The 20880-nt window shown below is 50.0% G+C and overlaps 3 protein-coding genes across 6 annotated transcripts in view; 2 read left to right on the top strand and 1 right to left on the bottom strand.

Annotated features, from left to right (window-relative positions):
* The first annotated feature begins 91 nt into the window (after positions 1–91).
* Positions 92–12392, top strand: HADHB (hydroxyacyl-CoA dehydrogenase trifunctional multienzyme complex subunit beta). The gene is made up of 16 exons (XM_052692680.1): positions 92–190; positions 1305–1379; positions 1733–1774; positions 3158–3257; positions 3835–3879; positions 4744–4843; positions 5932–6019; positions 6559–6746; positions 7711–7891; positions 9124–9245; positions 10049–10128; positions 10214–10261; positions 10429–10516; positions 10644–10718; positions 11523–11687; positions 11809–12392. Exons 2-16 carry the CDS (start codon positions 1313–1315, stop codon positions 11842–11844), a joined length of 1425 nt encoding a protein of 474 aa, XP_052548640.1. The 5' UTR covers positions 92–190; positions 1305–1312; the 3' UTR covers positions 11845–12392.
* Positions 4228–20880, bottom strand: part of LOC128084794 (uncharacterized) — a 240064-nt gene continuing 223411 nt past the window's right edge. The window contains exon 3 of the transcript XR_008208681.1: positions 4228–4284. The gene's annotated coding sequence lies outside the window, so the exon portion shown is untranslated. The remainder of the gene's footprint in view (positions 4285–20880) is intronic.
* LOC128085875 (sterile alpha motif domain-containing protein 12-like) lies at positions 12743–14811 on the top strand. Of its 4 annotated transcripts, none has more exons than XM_052693879.1 (3): positions 12743–12923; positions 13846–13934; positions 14124–14811. In XM_052693879.1, exons 2-3 carry the CDS (start codon positions 13875–13877, stop codon positions 14430–14432), a joined length of 369 nt encoding a protein of 122 aa, XP_052549839.1. In that variant the 5' UTR covers positions 12743–12923; positions 13846–13874; the 3' UTR covers positions 14433–14811. The 4 variants fall into 4 exon arrangements, with proteins under 4 accessions (XP_052549839.1, XP_052549825.1, XP_052549817.1 ...); XM_052693865.1 differs by lacking the exon at positions 12743–12923 and adding an exon at positions 12995–13330 and having other exon boundaries at positions 13834–13934; XM_052693857.1 differs by lacking the exon at positions 12743–12923 and adding an exon at positions 12998–13330.

Below are 20880 nucleotides of genomic sequence, written 5' to 3'. Positions count from 1 at the left end.
GGAGAGTCGGTGGCTGTCTGTCCTAAATTAGAGGTGACATCAGTGCGGCGGCGGAGGAGGATAAATCGGGGTGTTTGTGATTTTTTGTCAGGCAGTTCGTGGGCATCCCTAAAGGAGGGGAGGGGGCCTTCCTGAGGGCAGCCGGCGGCGGCGGCAGTGAGAGGGTGGCGCGAGTGGAGTGCAGGCAGAGGTGGGAGTGCGTTGTGGGGTCGTGAGGGGAAATTGTTATTTATGGGGGGAAATAATGATTTATGAGGGAAAATAAGGGCTAGTGGGGGTTAAGGGGTGTGGAATTTGGTGGAGGATTGGGGTTGTTGGTCTCTGTGAGGGGGTATTGGGGGGTTGGTGTGTGGGTGAGGCCTAGGGGTGTGAGGAGGGAACGTGTGAGGGGTGTGGAAGAAGCGTGTGGAAGAAGTGTATGGGGTGCACTGTGTGTATACGTGGGGGTGGAGGGGCTGCTGTGCAGGCAGGGCAGGTGTTGTGGGTTCTGGGTCACTGTGTGTGTTGAGGTGTCTCTTTGGGGCCCTTGAGGGTTTCTGGGGGGAAAAAATAATAATAATAAAAATAAATGATGTCGTGCTTTTAGGAGAGTGAAATCCACGAGGGCTGCGCCTTTGTGGTGGGGAGGGTGGCTGTGTGGGGGTGGGTATGTGGGAACTGCTGTGGGATATGGGCAGAGATGCAAAGGAGGAAGAGGGGAGGCAGAGAGGGATGATAGAGAAGGGAGGCGGTCTGGTTTGGAGGTCTTTCACTGTGTGAGGAGTCTGAAATTGGCTTGTGGCATGGCATTATAGTCGGAGTCATAGAATTACTTGAGTTGGAAGGGACCTTTAAAGGGGAGTGCTGTGTGGGATATTGTTCTGCTTACTGTGGGATACCCAATGAGAGTTATTGGGGTTAAAGTTAAAGGTAGCAGTGTGAAATTGTGCCAGGGAGAGTGCGTCAGGAGGATCATGCTGGCAGTGACGTTGGCTGGGCTCTGGGACAATATTCCAGGGGGGAAGTGGTGGAATAGTTATTGAGGGAGGAATCTAAAAATGCCGGCTGCTGACAGATCAGAGCTGGTCCTCCAGGAGATAAGTGTTTATTTACAGGGGTGTCAGAAGGCCTCAGTCACAAGCCAGTTGCTTCATCTGTTTGATGCTGTACAAGAGGTGTAACAGAAAGTTACTGTGACTGCTGTTCTTGGATCAGCTTCTGTTTCTTCCCTTTCTTTGGCTCTGTGCAAAGCAAGCAGATTATTTCCCTTGAGATTATTCCAAACAGATCAGAGTGGACTATTAGCAGCCTTTCTCCACCTCTAGATATCAAAATGACTTCTATGCTGACCCATACCATCCGAAACCTCCCTGCTTCCTCAGCATGGGCCGTCAGGGTTTGTAAGTATGTTTACATGTATTAAAACCTTGAATTGTTGGGTTGTAACACTCTTTTTAAGTGTTAGCCTTTGAGTGGATGCTTGTAGCTGAATTTTTCCTCGTTGTCATCTGTTTCTTAAAGAACTAATTCCACTGTTGATGCTTTTCTCCTTCCCACGTATGGGAAGACTGTTGTGCTAACTGGTAATATGGGCTGTCATTTTTGTGAACAGAGTAACAAAGACTATCCTAGTGATATTTAGGTGCAGGTGTCTCACTGTGACAATATTTTAATGTTTCTTACAGAAACCAGAAATGTTTTTGACTCTTAAGATTCGACTGATCCTTCTCCTTCTTTTTGTTTTGTTTTTCAGTTGCTCGATCTCTCAGCTGCTCTTCACAGTTACAAGCTCCAGGTAAAGTGAAAGCACCAGAGATCCCATTGGGTCTGTGCTAAAAGGCTGTGCTTCCCTTTTCCAGGCACGCATCTCAGAAATGCAGTGCAGACAGCTGTAGATCAGGAGTGCCTTTTGAAGGTTGCAAAGAAGTAAAAGTCCAAGCAAAACACCATGGTGGAATGCTCCAAACAGCTGAGTGCCACTCACCCCCAAAAGCTGTGACCGTTCCAGAGCTCACAGCACATCCTCACCTGATTTTCTAGAGTTTAATCTGAGAAGCTAAGCTGGGAAGTTACAAACTGGATATGACCAGATCTCTTTCCCTGGAAGAGAGAGAATTGTCCTTCACTAGGAGGAGATTGTGGAGTTAGCTCTGACGTCCAGTGAGACTCAGGTCTCACAGGGTTGTAGAGATAATTAGCTGTGGTTCTCACTCAGCAGTTAGGGTGCTGTGGGGCTCTAATATTGATTGTGTGCTTGCTCAAGTGTTTTGAGCTGCCTGGATTTGAGAAGAGAACCAAGTGGTGGCTTCCTTTTCCCTCCTTTGTTTTGCAAAGAGAGCCTTTAACAAAAACCATGAGCAGTGCTGGAGTTTCATCCTCGTGTGTGTACTCAGCATGCTATTTAGCCAGATTTCATCTGGTTTTGTCCTTTAATGGTTTGCAAATGGAATTACCCCATGCTGCTGTATATGCTTATTATGATTTGCACGTCTGAGTAGGTGAGGAAATTCTCACTGAACTCTGTCAATTATCACTCCAAAAGAGCTCTGACAGTGGCCTGTGGAATGGTGCTGCATTGTGGCACTACTTCATCTTCATCCTGAAATAATTGGATACTTTCAAGTAACCTGCAGCAACTGTCTGCACTCCTTCCACCTGCTTTGCTATGGAAGTGCAAGTTAGTTGTTTCTTGAATGTTGATTTATCACGAGTTGTCTCTGTGCAGTAAGAGCAGGTGTATAAGTAACTACTTTGAAAGGTGGGTTGTTGTCTGCTGCTGCTTACTGAGAGACTGACTCTGAGGTGAGGTCTGACTCTGGCTGCAAGGCTTTCCATTCGCTTTGCTTCATTTGTACTGTAAGCTGTGCACCATCTTTAGATATATCTGTTTCTGCACTGCTCTGACCAGTGTTAATGGAGACTGGGAGTTGCATGCATTTATTCTCAGCAGTTCCCTCAGCACAGCAGTCTATGAATCTCTGTGCTGGTGGGGGAAATGCTGAGTTGTCAAACCATTTTTACAGATCACCTCATTCCCCAGAGACAGGATTACAACATGGGCGTTCTTCCTGCAATGCTTTTGACTTATGCACCAAAAGAGAACTATTTTCTCCAGTTTTCTCTTAGTTTTAACAGCTCTAAGTTGGCTTGTTAATAGTTAAGCATGCTTCCCTTTCAGCTGTTCAGCCTAAGAGTAAGAAGACCTTAGCCAAAAGCGGGGTGAAGAATATTGTTGTGGTGGAGGGAGTCCGTATTCCGTTCTTGCAATCTGGCACCTCGTAAGTATAACATAAGAAACACTCACTTCATTGGAACTGAAAAGAGTGGGCTTGCTTGTTCATCTTCATGTCGTTATTTCTTTAATGCCTGCAAGTGCTGAACTGGGGATGTTAGATTGCTGGCAGCTATTCCATCTCCCTTTCTGAAAAGTGTGATTTGAAGATTGCCCAGGGCTACGAATTCTGCAGAGAATGAGAGTCAGTGTTGCACATCCAGAGGAACCCTTTGATGATGCAGGTGTAGCAGACAAGGCAAAGCATTTGTCAAAACCAGCAGGACAGGCATAGAGAATCTGCTCTGGACTCCACAAATTCACAGTTAAACTTAGGAGCAGACCTATCGAAGGGTGGCTGTGGGTATTTTGTTCTGCTTTTCAGTGCATGTAGCATAGTGATCCTGTGCTGGCCTATCCACAGTTAGTTTTCACGACTGGTGGTGTGAAATGTTTCATAAACACCCTGGAGCATTTCAGGTCACCTGTTCTGTGCAGCTCCTGTGTGCTCACAGTGTTTGCATGAGGTCATTTTCTATGGCTTTCTGTCACTTCAATTTTTGCCTTTCTTTTTTCACTTCTAGGTATGCAGATCTTATGCCCCATGACTTAGCCCGAGCAGCACTGCAGTAAGTAATCTGAATTTCCTTTGCATTTGGTGACTTGTAGTGCCTTCAACTATGTTTGATTCCCACTATTCTTAACCACTGCCTGCTGTGGGATTTCCTGTGTTGGTGCTTTTGCCACAATGTTTGGACAAATTATGCAGAATGTTTTCCTGATGAACTGTGAAAATAGAATTGCTAGTCTTCTGTGTCTCTTTATGGGAGCTTTACACATTCCTACACCAAAAGTAATTGGCCTTGTTATCTCTAAGGCATTCTTCCTTTAATTTGGATGTTGGATTCAAATTGGGGAATGTGCTAACAACCATTTCTGGAGGGAATTAGGAACTGGTTTCGTGAAGTTGTGTCATCATTTAACGGCTGTTTATGAGGGTGGATGGTGATAGGATAAGGGGGAATGGTCTTAAACTGAGACATGAGAGGTTTGGGTTGGATATAAGGAGGAAGTTTTTCCCCCAAAGGGTGGTGAGGCACTGGCACAGGTTGCCCAAGGAGGCTGTGGATGCCCCATCCCTGCAGGCATTCAAGGCCAGGCTGGATGTGGCTCTGGGCAGCCTGGGCTGCTGGTTGGTGACCTGCACACAGCAGGGGGTTGGAACTGGACGAACACTGTGGTCCCTTGCAACCCAGGCCAGTCTATGACTATTTATAGTAGTGTTATTGCTATGATTTTTTTGCAGTCTGTACTCAAATGCACTTGTCAGTAAGTACACATACAAGCAAGATTTCTTACAGATTTGGGCAGCAGGTGTAGCTCCACTGATGCCTGGTTCTCTGGGCAAATTATTGGAGGGTGGAAGCTTGATGGTAGAAGCAAGGTCATTGCTCACGTGCTACAGATTCTACTTGTTTCTCTCTTCTCCTTAGGGGGTTGCTGAACAGGACCAGTGTCCCTAGGGATGTTGTTGATTACATTGTGTATGGCACAGTTATCCAGGAAGTGAAAACAAGCAATGTTGCCAGAGAGGTGGGTGATGTGCAGCTCGTCTCCTTTAAGTCAGATTTCAGCAGCTGGTAAGAAGATGATAAAGCCCTTACAAAAAATTCTGGTACAGTGTGTTTGGGAGTACAAGCTATTTGTGCAGTATTGTCTTATCCAGTAATTAACTGCATGGAAATCTGCTGTAGAACAAATGCATTTTGAGGCTGTGAAGCCTCTGCTTGATTCTCCCCTGAAACGACCAGTTGGACTCAATTACTGGCTTGTCAGAAGTACTTGAGAGGAGCAGAGCGTGCTGTGATAGATTGCTCTGTATTTGTTTCAGTTGGCTGATCAGATGCAGCATTTGAATGAATTGAAATGGAGCAGCTTAGTTGCTCTTTTTCTGGCAAGACACAGTTTGCATATTGGACACAGAAAGAAATTGATCCACTGAAGGAGCGTTATGGAGGTGGCACATGATTTTCTGTTATTCTCTGCAAGCAGACTAAGGCATTACATAACACATGCTGGAAACACTGAGGAGATTGTGAGGCTCTGGATTCCACCAGCAGTTTTATCCTTGTATATGCAAAGACTTGCTTTGGTCACCTGCCAGTCAGATGGGGCTGTGGTTTAATTTTAACTTGGAGCAACTGCTGAACTTTAAACTAGTTGGCCACGTCTCAACTAGGGAAGGGCATGGTGTGAGCAATTCTGTGCTGGGAGGTTGGGTCAAATGAGACACAGCTTTCCCAACTGCAGGAAATGTTTTCTGTTCTGTTTAAAGCAACTCAGTGCCTTGTACTGAGGGTTCTAAATAATTCTTTTCACGTGCCATGTTTGCAAATAATGTGAATAAAGGACAGTGCTGTGTATTTGAAAGCTCCTTTGAAATGGTGAGTGGTGTGGTTAGGTTGTTCCTGGGGCTTGTCTACATGGCTTGAGAGCCCTGAGAGGTGGGCAGCTTGCCTTCCTCTGTTCCCAGGGAGGGGTGGGAAGTGCTGCTGCAGTAATTGGCTGAGTAGAAACTCGATGTACTTGTCTGCTTAGTCTGCAAAGGTGTGTTACTGGGCAGCTCCATCCCTGTTGAGCAAAATGCCTACGTTTTAACAGTCATTCCCTGTTGCTCATAGGCTGCTTTGGGAGCTGGCTTCTCTGACAAAACTCCAGCCCATACAGTCACCATGGCTTGCATTTCTTCAAACCAGGCTATGACCACAGGTATGTTGGCTGGAGGAACAAGCTGTGCTTTGCAACTGAGCTTAGCAGTTCCTCCATCCCTCGTCTGGCTTGTGCTGCTTAGTGACTTTAACTGAGGATCTAAAGAAATTCTGGAGTGGAAGGAAAGATTCTGAGCCAGCAAAGTGCAACACAGGCTGAGTATTATGCAGTAGGCCTGCCAGCAGCTTGACACTGTTTATATTCAGCCATGGTGTCTGCTCAGCATCCTTGTTTGCCTGGGAGGCAAAGACAGAATCTTGATGAGGAAGTTGCTGCCCTTCAGCTTGCTGTCAGCCTGGGCAGAATGGAGAACAAAAATTGAGTTAGTATCTTGATTTACTGGGGACACTCTTCTTCCAGCTGCTGTGTGGGGCACAGAATTGGAAGCAAAGTATGTTTGTCCCATCGTTTCATTAAGCACGTGCTGTATAACACGGCTGAAACCAGTGGCTGGAGAAGGAAATAAAATGTAGTGGTGTTGGCAGTGATGGGTAAGCATTACTTCTCCTGCAGCTCTCATGGACCCTCTTGTCCTGCAGGCATAGGTCTGATTGCAGCTGGGCAGTGTGACGTCGTCGTAGCAGGAGGTGTGGAGCTGATGTCAGATGTTCCCATTCGTCACAGCAGGAAGATGAGGAAGACTATGCTCACCCTGAACCGAGCCAAGAGTATAGGCCAAAAGCTTGCCCTGATTTCCAAAATTCGCCCTGACTACTTTGCTCCTGAGGTAATGTTTTCAGGATCCTGAAATCAAACTATTTTACAGGGAGATGTAACTCAAAGTTGCTCAAATATGTTTTTAGCTTCACTGAAGAGCCTAAATAACAAAGGCTTAGGTGATTGCCTTTCAGTCTCCCTTATCAGCTCTCTGTACTGTGGTTTGAGTTAAAACTAAGTTGATTAGTGCAGCTTATAGCTCTCATGACCCTGCATTGTTTTTACCTTGTCTCCTTACTTGTTGGTCTTCAATAACCCAGCTTATTTCAACATTTTGGACCTCCTCCTCTTTCTGCAGCTCCTAGCCAAGCTGTGTGCCTTAAGCTACAAAATGGAAGATTTATTCCATCAATGCAAAGATTATAAAATGGTTGTAAAGCATCAGAGGAGTTCTTATTTCCTAAATAAGACAAGTGACGTGCACAGAAAAGGGAAATCCTTGCTATATTAATATGTTTATTGTTTGATTGATGCAATATGTGTTATGCTTGCTGTTCCCAGCCAAATCCTGCTGGATTTATTCAGCTTCCCTAATGGGAATTAGTAGCCTGCTGGTTAATGGCAGGAGCCACTCTGGAAGCCCTCTGAACGAGGTGAATGAAGGCATGATAGAGGCAAGAAGGGGAAGCAGTTCCTCCCACCACCTCTGAGTTTGTCACAAGAAAACTGTATGCATCCCTGCTGCTGGCCACCTTTGGTTGGACTGCAGGGAAGCACAGTGTAGCAGTGATGAGATCCCAAGTCCAGAATGAAAACCGTGGACTTAAATCCATACAGGGATTTCTTGTGTGCTTTTAGAAGAGCAAAAGCTGAGCTGAACTCACCCCACATGTCTGATTTTGCTCGTGGGAGCGTCTGGAGTTGAAACCTGTCCCAAAAAAGGGAGTCCTTGTTCGTACATGTTTCATAAACTGCCTGTAACCACTGGAGGGGTGGCTGTGCTGTGTGCTGACTTGATCTGTCTTGCTTTGTAGCTACCAGCTGTGGCAGAGTTCTCCACCAGTGAGACCATGGGGCACTCTGCCGACCGCTTGGCTGCTGCCTTTGCCATCTCCCGTGTGGAGCAGGATGAGTACGCCCTCCGTTCACACACACTGGCCAAGAAAGCCCAGGAAGAAGGCTTGCTCCTTGACGTGGTGCCCTTCAAAGTGCCAGGTGAAAGTGCACGGATTGCTGCCATGCACTGAGTTTGGTAAAGAAATACTTCGTTTAGAAGAGGAGATGAAGCCCTGAGGTTGGATTCTTCACATTCAGTGTAGGCTTGGTGTTTTAACTCTCTGGCAGCCTGGTCTGCTGGTTGGCGACCCTGCACACAGCAGGGGGTTGAAAATAGATGAGTATTGTGGTCCTTTTCAGCCCAGGCCATTCTGTCATTCTGTGATATGCCCTCTGTTGCTCAGTGGAAACCTATTGACATAGGAGCATGTGTTCAAACACACATATCTAAACATGTGAATTTATCTTTACATGTCTAGATTTTGTAGTACCTACTTTGCATCCCTTCCGACGTGATGACTGAGCAAGGAAAATCAGAACCAAACACTACATTCCAAGATAATAACAAATGGCCTAATAAAATCATGGGCTGATGAATCAGGGTTTGGTCAGGAAGGCCTGAAACTTGAACACCTGGTTTCATAGAATAGAATTAGAATTAGGCTTGGGTTGGAAGGGACCTCAAAGTTCACCTAGTTCCAGCTAGGTAGCATCCAGTTCACCAGACCTTACAAGCATTGCTGAGGTATGAAACTTTTGTGGGGGACACTTTTATTGTGGGGTTAATTTCCTAACGAGGCCTTACTTCTGCAGATCTGCAGGTACCTACAATCTAAAATTGGTTCTTGTTAGCTGGTGTGTTTCAGCAGTCAGTATTGTCACAGATGCTTATGTGGCTCTCTGGGCTGGATGTGGCTCTTGGCAGCCTGGTCTGCTGGTTGGTGACCCTGCACACAGCAGGGTGTTGAAACCAGATGATCACTGTGGTCCTTTTCAACCCAGGCCATTATATGATTCTGTGATTTGATTATTTCCAGTGCTTTTACTTCCTTGGATCTTGACACGTAAGCATATCCTGATTTAGACTCAGTTCTCCAGTTGGAAGCTGATTATCAGCTGGATTTACAGTGTGCTGATTTCATATTACAGTAAAGAGTTTGCAGCACTTCCTTGTATTTCAGTCTTCAGAGAGGAAGTAAAGTAGCTTCAGTTTTCAGTATTATTTTTTCAGCCATGTTAAACATCCTGATACCACAGATAGATTTTTCTCCTGTTCTTCCTCCAACGTGTCATAAAAAGCATATTTTTCTGCCTTTATTTCTTTTTTTTTCTTCTGGAATGCTGATGTTCATATATGTTGCTTATATTTTTTTCTTAAAAACCATCCCCAGGCAAAGATACAGTTACCAAAGACAATGGGATCCGTCCATCCTCCCTGGAGCAGATGAGCAAACTGAAGCCAGCTTTTGTCAAGCCCTATGGAACTGTCACAGCTGCCAACTCATCCTTTCTGGTAAGACCTGTGTGAGCCAGCAGGGGAAAGTGGTAGCCAAGAACTAAACCCTGAAATGCTGTCTGGTTTTACCTCTTTGCTTTGCTGTAGCCATCTCTGGAAAAGCACAGAGTTGATTGTTCAGAGGCCTACATAGAAGTTCTGTCCCTGATGGGACTGATTGCACTGTGGGTCTGGAAGTTAATAGCTTTTTAAACTAAACTTGTCACTTGAAGGCTTTACCCTCCACAGAGCAAGAGAAGAGATTTCTATAACACGTGTCTGGTGATGCTCTTCTGCATAACTCCTGATTTTCATAGAATCACAGAATGGCCTGGGTTGCAAAGGCCCACAATGCTCATCCAGTTCCAACCCCCTGCTGTGTGCAGGTCACCAACCAGCAGCCCAGGCTGCCCAGAGCCACATCCAGCCTGGCCTTGAATGCCTGCAGGGATGGGGCATCCACAGCCTCCTTGGGCCAAATTTTCTAACACTTTTTAAGGAAGCTCTTTTCATAGAATCATAAAATCACTTTGGTTGGCAAAGCCCTTCAAGAAAACATCAAATCCAACTGTCAGCCGTGCTGAAGTCCAAAGTAGTTCTTTAAATTAGGTGGGATTTATCTGACTCCCAGTTCCTGAAGTTTCATAGGACTCAGGCAGTGCAAACCAGCAAAACCAGCTCTGGGGAGGTTGGGGTGCTCTGGCAGAGCCTGGAAGCCATGGTTCCATGTGGGCACCCCTCAGGGGGGCTGTCAGGCTGGCTGTGTGTGCTGTGTGCTTGCCCTTGGGCAGTGACCTTATGGGTTTGTCTGCCTCTTGTAGACGGACGGTGCCTCAGCGATGCTGCTCATGTCTGAAGAGAAGGCTTTGGCACTAGGGTACAAACCCAAGGCCTACCTAAGGTAAACAAGGGGACTGAATGGGGTTTGAGGCCTGCTTTTGCTCCCTTCTCCTCTTTCTGTTACTCATCGCATTTGTTTTGTGCAGGGATTTTGTCTATGTGTCCCAGGATCCGAAGGACCAACTACTGCTGGGGTAGGTGGCAATGATGAAGAGCATCTCCTAACAGCTCATACTAGCACACCAGCACAAATGCTGTACTGTGCATCCTGGGGAGAAGGAAAGTTAGCTGGCTTGGAGAAATGGGAATAATCATGGGAAGAAACATACATGACTCCTGTTTCTTACCTCTTCTTCATCAGTCCAACATATGCTACTCCCAAAGTGTTGGAGAAGGCTGGTCTGACCATGGCTGATATCGATGTGTTTGAATTCCATGAAGCTTTTGCTGTAAGTTATTCTGGAATACTGAGGCTCCAACTGTAAAATGTTTTGTGGCTGTGGGTAATCTCAGGATATCTTGGGTTTGTTAGAACTATCTGCAGGCTTTCCTTAATGTCTGTTCTCTCTCTTTCAGGGGCAGATACTGGCTAACATGAAAGCTATGGATTCGGACTGGTTTGCACAAAACTACATGGGAAGGAAGTCAAAGGTAAGGACTGTGCCAGGATGTTTTTATCTTTAATTTCTACTCAAAATGACTGGATTCCACACTGTGGCTTGTGCTTCTGTTGTGCTTCATGGGGAGAAATCATAGAATCATGGAATCATAGACTGGCCTAGGTTGCAAAGGCCCACAGTGCTCATCCAGTTCCAACCCCCTGCTGTGTGCAGATCACCAGCCAGCAGCCCAGGCTGCCCAGAGCCACATCCAGCCTGGCCTTGAATGCCTGCAGGGATGGGGCATCCACAGCCTCCTTGGGCAACCTGTTCCAGTGCCTCACCACCCTCTGGGGGAAAAACTTCCTCCTAATTTCCAACCTAAACCTCCCCTGTCTCAGTTTAAAACCATTCCCCCTTGTCCTATCACCATCCACCCTCACAAACAGCCGTTCCCCCTCCTGTTTCTACGCTCCCTTCAAGTATTGGAAGGCTGCAGTGAGGTCTTCCCACAGCCTTTGTGTCATGAACTCTGGCTTTGCAAATCCCAATCTGAACAGCTTCTGTGGGAATGGTGGCACCACAGAAGTGGTGGCATTCCCCATGACAGCAGGAGGTGGAAACCCAGACACACTGTAGTGACAGTTGGGAATGAAGGCAGTGGATGAGGTCAGTGCTTCCGGTTGCCTTCAAGCAGCACAGGCTGCAGTGAAGCAGTAAAACCCTTTGGCACAGCTTTGTGCTGTCACCAAGCACTCGTGCACTCTAAGAAACACTTGGTGAGCCCACGTGCTGCACTGTTGTGGCGAGGGCAGGCTGTCTCTTCACGTGTGTGTCACTGTGTGTGTTGTTGCAGGTTGGAGCCCCTCCCTTGGAGAAGTTCAACACCTGGGGTGGTTCCCTGTCTCTGGGACATCCGTTCGGTGCCACTGGCTGCCGCCTGGCGATTACTGCTGCCCACAGGTTGAGGAAGGAGGGAGGGCAGTACGGCCTGATCGCTGCCTGCGCTGCAGGAGGGCAGGTAATGGTGCTGCGCTGTCTTTTGCTGTGCCCTCAGAGCAAGGCTTGTGGTTACATGTGGATGGCTGCTCTGTTACCATCAGTGCTTTCCCTGACTTCTCTTTTCCTCTCTCTGTTTCTAGGGGCATGCGATGTTGGTGGAGCTCTACCCTCAGTAGTGGGATGAGGGACTGCTGAAGGAGTATTTGTGTATCCTGTGCCTGGCAATGCCATTTCAATGCACTAATGAAAGCGTACATACAGTCCTTGCGAAGGACTTTTGGTGGCCTTTGTATATATCTTGTAGCTACTCTGCTGGTAATTGTCAGCTAACGAGCGCACTCTTAAGAAATATTCCACTTCCAGGAGAATAAAAGTCAATACATCTCTTAGTGTCTCCAGTGTCCTTGTGACCACACTGATCTCAACTGTAGTTCTTCAGTAATCGAGATGTGGTTTGGCTTTTTTGTTTATTCCTGGAGAAAAAGAATGATTCCGAAATGGAGTGCAGAGTTTGGGGATGAGGAGATGCACAAAGTGCTGAATGTCAGGCTGAGCTGAGAGTGAAGGTGCTGCTGTTCCCAGAAATGGCTTTGAACTCAAGTGCCTGAGGTGGTTCGAAGGAGGAGGTTTACTGCACAGTGTCTGAACAGCGTTGGAATGAGCAAATTGCTTCTGAGAAATGAGTGTCACTGATGTTAGCCTCAATAAACCAGAAAAACAAAAAGTTTGGGTTGTTTTTTTTTCCCCAGTCTGTTTGCATGAAGAGTTTCTGTGGGGGTTGTGGTGGGGTCTTTGCTTTCTGAAGCATGAAACAGCTTTTCTCATGCCCAGAAATCACACTGAGCTCCAGCACCCACATGCATCGTCAGAACCAGCCCTGCTCGTGTATCCTGTGCACTCTGTAGCAGCCTGCGTGCAACCTGTGTTCTGAAAATTCGGACAAAACAAGCTGCAGAAACCTTTCAGTCCCACGTATGAATGAACCCAATCCTGCAAGTCCCCTGTGGGCTGGCACAGCCTGAGATAACAGGTGGGTGGCGACTGTTCCTGGCTGTAAATCTCATGCGATGCTGCTGCTCTGCACTGAAGGGAGCGCTGCACAGCAGCGTGGCTGGGGTTGGAAGTCAGAACGTGGGGAGAAGCTCTTTGGTTTTGCTGGCCATTCCGTGCTTCCCTGCTGATCGTGGTGTGCCAGCTCTGCAATCCCTGGTGTTCCCATGCGTGTAGGAGTGTGTTCCCATGGCTGTGGCATCATGTAAGTGCTGGAAGCTCTGCACCCACCTGGTTGCATGTGGCATTTTTCTTGCAGCAGCTGCAAATTGCATAACTCTGTGCAGTCCTGCTTTGCAGGGGGGGAGAACGAGCACGACCATCCCAGCGCAAGCCCTGGGGGCTGTTGCAGGCAGCGACTGGTTCCTACAAGCTCGGTGGGGCAGGGCTGCAGCCTTTGGGACATGACTCATCCCTATGGTTCATCCTGGTCTGGTGCCTGCTGCCTCTCCTTAGTGTTGGGGTGAGGCTGCTGTGTGCGTCCACGCTGATTTCTGTGGGTACCTGAGGGCTTTTCCTCATGATGCAGGCAGAGATGGGCCTTTTCTACAGCTGATGGGGACAGGAGATGGAGGAGCCTTTGCAGTGCTCCCTCACCTGCTCACGAGTAAGGTTGGTGCCGTGCTCTGTGCTCCTCTGACCCTAGGAAATCCTGCGCTTGGGGCTGGCTGGGGTCTCAACAATCCCTGAGCTGCATGAGGAGGATGCAGCTGGGCAAAGAGGAAGGGGGGACCACAGAGCAGCCGTGTCCCTGGCAGCCCTGTGGTGTGCCTGCAGAGGGAGTGCCCGGGCAAAGGTTCCTTTTGCTTTCCTGGTTTCAGTGCTGTGGGTCTGTGCTCACCTGGGGGAGAGGTGTGAAGGGGAGTGTGGTGGGGAGGGGGATGGAGGAGGGATCCAGACTGGGCTGGGAGCACTGGGGCATGCTGGTGCCCCTCATTATCCCCAGGTTTGTGGAGGGGGTGGGGAACTGGGGCTGATCTCATTTCCTGGGTGCTCCGGGATCTGCACCCTCACACCGAGCACCAGGACTTCACCCCAGCTTTGGCCCAAGGGGGGGCACAAATCGGGTGGTCTGCACTGGGTGAAGGAGTCGGTGTTCACTGCAGTTATCGCAGCGCTGTTTGCAGGGAACCCCTACGCCTGACTGGATCCCCCCATGGAGCCCCGGGTACAGGATGGAGCCAAGGTGCTGCAGGAAGGATGTTTGCCCAACAAGGTGAGCGGAGGGCAGTAGCTGCAGCCCCCACAGTGGGTTACTGGGGGATATGAATGCAGCCACTGGCACGGGGATGGCAGAAGGGCCATGTTTCAGGATAGGTGATTGCGGCACGGGGAGCCACTATCACTCCCATGGGGCTGGGTAGCAAAGGGACACCCACAGCTCACCCCTCTCCTCCTAACACAGGTGCCCCCAGCAGAATGGACGGTGCCAGAGGTGTGTGCGTGGCTGAGTGCACGACACGGGGACCTGGCACCTCTGGCAGCTGAGCATGCAGTCACTGGGCGAGCCCTGCTGCGCTTGACGGAGGGGACGCTGCAACGCATGGGGGTGGCACCGTGCAGCCGACGCTGGGAGCTGCTGCAGGAGCTGTTGGGCCTGCGTCTGCAGCAGGAGCTGGAGGAGCTGCTGTGCATCGTTGGGGGGGAGCAGCATCCGCAGGGCCATGGTGATGTCCCCACAGCTGGACCAAGATCACCTCCATCACCAGAGTGAAAGCTGCGGGCAGGGAGGTGACGCCACGTGATGGAATTAAGCACATGATGTGGCAGCAGTGCTGGAGGGAGTTCTGAGGCCACAGTGTCCCCAAAATATCCCAAACACAGCTGGTGATGTAGGGATGTGTAAGGAGAAGGTGGCTGCTGGGTAAAACCAGTGGGTACTCCTGCATCCTGCAGGGCAGGGGAGCCTGGTGACAATAATGCAGTGGGGACTGTCCCCATCCACCAGATCTTGCTGCAAGCCCGGGGTGCAGCAACCCACGTCATGGGACCTCCTTTAGTTGAGTATTGTACATCACCTGGGGTTGGCAGAATGAGTAGGGCATGGAGCACAGCTGTGGGCCTCAATAAACATGGCTGGGTCTGTGAAACTGCTGAATGGTGGTGCCTGAGTGATATGCCACCTCCTGGGCAGCATGTGTAGGGCTATCCCTTTTTCTGCCCTATTTCCCTATTTATTTTCCCATTTTTTTCCCCTGTTTGCCAAGGGAAATGAGACAGAGCAGTCTCGACCCAAGGCTGACTTGGGTGGGATGGCCGTGCGAGATCTGGACAGGCTGAGAGTTGTGTTGTGAGGAGGCTGATGGTACTCAACATGGGCAAGTGTGGAGTCTACAGCAGGGAAGGAATAACTGCATGCATCAGTAGAGGTTAAAGGCTGAGCTGCTGGAGAGGAGCTCTGCAGGAAAGGACCCGCAGGATGCTGGTTGAAGTGGTTGACCAGCAGTTGACTAGTAGTTGACCAAAGGTTAACCGTGAGCCAGCAGTGTGCCCTGGTGGCCAAGAAGGCCAGCGGTACCCAGAGGTGCATTGCACAGAGTGTGGACAGAAGGGTGATGGAGGTGATCCTCCCTTCTTCTCCTCCATGGAGAGGCTCCACACCTGGATGAAATATTCTGTATGGGCCTCACAACGGTAAAGCAGAAAGGGACAATCCCTCACCCTGCTGGCAGCCCATCTTCTGATGGGACCCAGGATAACATCGGCCTTTAGGGCTGCAAGTGCACACTGCTGGCTTGTGTTCAGTTTTAGATCAACCAGGACCCCTAAGACCTTCTCAGCAGGGCCGCTCTAAAGGAGTTCTTCACTCAGTCTGTATCCATATCTGGGATTCCCTTGATCCAAGTGCACTTTGCTTTGCAGAAACTCATCAGGTTCACAGAGGCCCAACTTTTGAGTTTATTAAGGTTCCTCTGGATGGCATCCCTTCCTTCTGCAGTATCTGCACTGCTCAGCTTGGTGTCATCAGCAAACCTGTTGAGGGTGCACTCCATCCCATCACGTATCGAGTACTGGTTCCAAGACCAACCTCTCATTGCTCATCACCGGCCTCCACCTGGACGTGCATCCACTTCTGACCGGTTCCTTATGTGCTAAAAAGTCCACCGTATCTCTCCAATTTAGATATAAGGATATGGTGTAGGACCATGCCAAAGGCCTTGCAGAAGTCCAGGGAGAGATTCTGTGCCTCACAGTTCCAATAAATAAATAAATGAGGGCTTCGGGGTAGGAGGACTGCGCATGTCGATTTTGTGGCAGTGGGCGCAGTCTGACTACAAAAAAGGGGAATGCTGTCTGGGTGGAGCCCCACAGTTCCTTGGCGATGGGGCCACAAGGTTGCTCAGAAGGCTGGAACACCTCTCCTATGAAGATAGGTTGAAAGTTGACCTTGTTTGGTTCAGAAAAGAGGATGCTCCAGGGAGACTTCTTTGTGGCCTTCCACTAGCTAAATGTGCCTCTGGGGAAGCTGGGAAGGATGATTTGTCAGGGACTGTGACAGGGAATGAGATTTAGATTTAGAAATTACCAAGGAATTCTTTAGTCAGAGGGTGCTGAGGCCCTGGCACAGGCTGCTCACAGAAGCTGTCAGTGCCTCATCCGTGGAGGTGCTCAAGACCAGGCTGGATGGGGCTTTGGGCAGCCTGACCAGGTGGGTGGCGTTCCAGCACTTAGCAGGGGTTGGCACTGGGTGGGCTTTAAGGTTCCTTCCACTCAAACCACAGAACCACAGAATCACCAAGGTTGGAAAAGACCTACAAGATCATCCAGTCCAACCATCCACCTGTCACCAGTAGTTCTCACTAAACCATGTCCCTCACCACAAAATCCAGACGTTCCTTGAACACCTCCAGGGTCGGTGACTCCACCACCTCCCTGGGCAGCCCATTCCAGTGCCTGACCACTCTTTCAGAGAAGTAGTATTTCCTAACGTCCAGCCTAAATCTCCCCTGGTTTGGCAGCTTGAAGCCATTCCCTCTAGTTCTATCACTAGTCACACGAGAGAAGAGGCCGACCCCCAGCTCACTACAACCTCCCTTCAGGTAGTTATAGAGAGCAATCAGGTCTCCCCTGAGCCTCCTCTTCTCCAGACTGAACAATCCCAGCTCCTTCAGCCTCTCCTCATCAGCCCTGTGCTCCAGACCCCTCACCAGTCTTGTCGCCCCTCTCTGAACCTGCTCCAAGGCCTCAATGTCTTGCTTGCAGTGAGGGGCCCAAAACTTGCACGCTACTCCAGCTGCAGCCTCACCAGAGCTGAGTACAGGGGGACAATCACTGCCCTGTTCCTGCTGGCAGCACCTTTTCTGATGCAAGCCAAGATGCCATTGGCCTTCCTGGCCACCTGGGCACAGTGCTGGCTCACCTTCAGCTGAGCATCAGTCAATACCCCCAGGTCCATTTCCTCTACACCGTCCTCCAGCCACTCTGCCCCAAGCCTGTAGCGTTGCTTGGGGTTGTTGTGGCCGAAGTGCAGTACCCGGCATTTGGCCTTGTTGAAACTCATCCCATGGGCTTCAGCCCAGCCATCCAGCCTGTCCAGATCCCTCTGTAGGGCCTCGCTACCCCCAGGCACATCCACACTTCCAGCCAACTTGGTGTCATCTGCGAATTTACTGAGGGTGCACTCAGTGCCCTCATCCAGGACATCAGTACAGATACTGAAGAGGACAGGCCAGCACCGACCCCTGGGCAACACCGCTCACGACCGGTCGCCAGCTGCATTTGGCTCCATTCACCACCACTCTCTGTGCCCGGCCCTCCAGCCAGCTCCTTACCCAGCCAAGAGTGCACCTGTCCAAGCCTCGGGCTGCCAGCTTCTGCAGGAGAATAAGGTGGGAGACAGCGTCAAAGGCCTTGCTGAAGCCTAGGCAGACCACATCAACAGCCTTTCCCTCGTCTACCAGACGGGTCAGAAGATCATAGAAGGAGATCAGGTTGGTCAAGCAGGACCTGCTCTTCCTGAGCCCATGCTGGCTAGGCCTGATCCCCGGGTTGTCCCACCCCTGCCACGTGATCTCCTTCAGGACAATCCGCTCCATAACCTTCCCTGCACCGAGGTCAGGCTGACAGCCCTGTAGCTCCCTGGACCCTCCTTACGACCCTTCTTGTAGATGGGAGTCACATTGGCAAGCCTCCAGTCTTCTGGGACCTCACCAGTCAACAAGGAGCGCTGATAGACAATGGCGAGCGGCTCGGCTCTCACCTCCGCCAGTTCCCTCAGCTCTCTGGGTGAATCCATCCGGCCCCATGGACTCATGACAGTCCATCTGGAGAAGCAGGTCTCTGATTGCATCCTCCTGAATCGGGGGGGGTTCAGTCTGCACCCCAGCTGAGACCACCAGGTCAGAGAGTGGAGTTCCCTGAGGATAACTGGTCTGACCTTGAAAGGCAGACATAAAGAGGGCATTCCGAACCTCTGCCTTTTCCTTATTCTCAGTGCTCACGTTCCCAGCCTCATCCACTAAAGAATGGAGATCCTCCTTAGTCCTCCTCTTACCGTTGACGTATTTGTAAAAGAGTTTCTTGTTCCTTTTTACCCCAGTGGCCAGGTTGAGTTCAAGCTGGGCTTTTGCCTTTCTGATTTTCTCTCTACACATTTTAACAACTTCTCTCTGCTCTTTCTGAGTCTCCGTCCCTTCTTCCACAGGAGGTAATTCTCTTTTTCTCCCAGAGCCTCAAGAATAGCTCCCTATTTATCCACACCAATCTTCTTCCCCAGCAGCTCATTCTGTGGCTCAGGGGGACAGCCGGCTCCCGTGCCTTTAAGACTTCCTTCTTGAAGAGTGACCAGCCATTTTGGACCCCTTTACTCTCTAAGACTGAAACCCAGGGCATTCCCCCTACTAGCCTTCTGAATACTTCAAAGCCCGCCCTCCGGAAGTCCAAGGTAGCAGTTTGGCTGTTCCCCCTCCTGAGTCCACCAAGAATCAAGAACTCTACCATTTCATGGTCACTCTGTCCAAGACAGCCCCCGACCTCCACATCTCCTACCAGACCTTCTCTGTTTGTCAACAGCAGGTCTAGCGGGGCAGCTCCTCATCAGCTCTCTCACCAGCTGCATCAGAAAGCTATCCTCCATACACTCCAGAAACCTCCTGGACTGCTTCTTCTGCACTGTGTTGTATTCCCAGCATACGTCAGGGAAGCCAAAGTCCCCCATGAGGACAAGGGCCGGCAATCGTGCAGCTTCCACCAGTTGCTTGTAGAACTCCTCGTCCTTCTCTTCATCCTGGTTCGGTGGCCTGTAGCAGACGCCCACCAGGATGTCTGCCTTGTCAGCCCTTCCCCTGATCTTTACCCGTAGGGATTCAACCCTATCATCCCCAGCCTGAAGCTCGATAACATCAAAGCACTCTGTAATTCAGAGAGCCAGGCCGCCACCCCTCCTTCCTTGTCTGTCCTTCCTGAAGAGTTTGTAGCCAGCCATTGCAGCACTGCAGTCATGGGAGTGGTCCCACCATGTTTCCATAACCATGGCAATGAGGTCACAGGTAGCCTGCCACACAATGGCTCCCTTCACCTATGACTATCACCCTCCTTCCTGTGCTGGAGGCAGTCTTCAAGCGTGGAGACGACCTCCTCTCCTTAGAAAAGCTCGGAGGCAGCCCTTCCACCTCATCCTCAGCCACCTCACACTCCAGTGTCAGGGCTTCAAACCTGTGACATCGAGGCACCTGGGGAACCGAGGTAGGTCAGGATGGGCATTTCCTGTGTCTCCGAGCTGGGACCTGCTGCCATTCCTCCTTTCCTCTCATGTTGGCTCTCTCAGTTTGACCACGGCAGGGGAGAGGGTCCGCTACAGTCTGGGGGTTGCAATCTCCGCCTCTTTCTTGCAGAGAGTCACACCACCAGTCTATCTCCCTCTCGCACTCTCTGATGGTTCTTCATCTCTCTACCTCCTCCCTAAGCTCCGCCACCAGGCTGAGCAGCTCATCCACCTGCTCGCACCTCACGCAGGTGGCATCCTTGCTATCCTCCCCCAGCAGCAGCAGGCTCTGCACTCCCTGCAGCCAGAGACCTGAACCGCCACACTTCTGGGCAGGCCCTCCGTCTGGGTTGCTACAGCCTTCTTGGGGCAACCGCCTGGTAGAGACCATGTTTGAACCTGCAGTCGCAGGGTCTGTTGGTAGAAGAGCAGCCTCCTGAGCCAAGACAAGAACACTGATGGGTCCTGCCACAAGATCCACCTCCCACACCGACTGCTGCAGGAACGGGCAGCGTGGGCTGCACTCACACTCTGCCTTCCCACCCCGTTATCAGTGCACAGTAACACTCTTTTCCCACCTTTTCTCACCTGGCACATTAGGTGGGCAGAAGCTAGCTTCCCCCCTCCCAAGGGCTGCTTTTAGCCCCGCAGCAAAGGGCCGAGCTCAAGCTGAGATAAGAGTGGGCAGTGCCAGCTCCACCCCTGCTGGCTCAGGAGCCTGCCCACAAGCTGCCAGCTGCTGCCAGCCCCTGGGCACTGGCACAGTGCTTCTGCTGGCTTCAAAAAAGCCCAAAAAAGAGCTCTTTGGATGGCCTCTTTGCTTCAAGTCCTTTTCCCAGTGCAGTCTTACCTGCCCTGAAGCTGGTCTTGTAGCAAACCATCCTACAATAATTGTAGCTTAAGTAGAAAGAAAGAATGCAGAGCGCACAAAGCATGTAGAGAGTAGAAAGAAAGCGTGTAGCAAAGTAGAAAGCAAGCATGCAGAGAGCGGTCCAGTCTCATTCTACCAGTTTATTAGCAAAGACTGTCATCCAAATCCGTGAAGAAAACACTCAAACTCCAAGGTGGTGTTAGAAAGCAGCATTCCGTTATTCCTCACAATGCACACCAGGTGACCTGACAAGCAAGCGCCCCTTCTCACGGTCCCGGCTCTGCATGTTTTCAGTTAAGACACACATATGCAGCACAGTGGCGCTCATATGCACTCATTTTCAAGGTCTCATAGACAGGTGTTAATGTCCCTTTGGGCGTGCTCAGGGGTGGTCGAGTGCCCACCTTACTACTTCCCCCTTTTTTTTACCTCATCTTCATCACTGAAGCCTTTGACTCACTTTCGTTCGCTTTTCCCCAGTTTGGGAGATTTCCACTGTTCATTAGGCCATGGTGAGCCACTTCTTAGAAATAATATATGTAGAAGCCATGGAAAATACCCTTACATGCTTTGAGGCAAAAGAAATAA

The sequence above is a fragment of the Tympanuchus pallidicinctus genome, unplaced genomic scaffold (genome assembly GCF_026119805.1).
Source record: "Tympanuchus pallidicinctus isolate F22 unplaced genomic scaffold, pur_lepc_1.0 scaffold1, whole genome shotgun sequence".
Lineage (NCBI taxonomy): Eukaryota > Metazoa > Chordata > Aves > Galliformes > Phasianidae > Tympanuchus > Tympanuchus pallidicinctus.
This window is presented reverse-complemented; position numbering and strand designations above follow the sequence as displayed.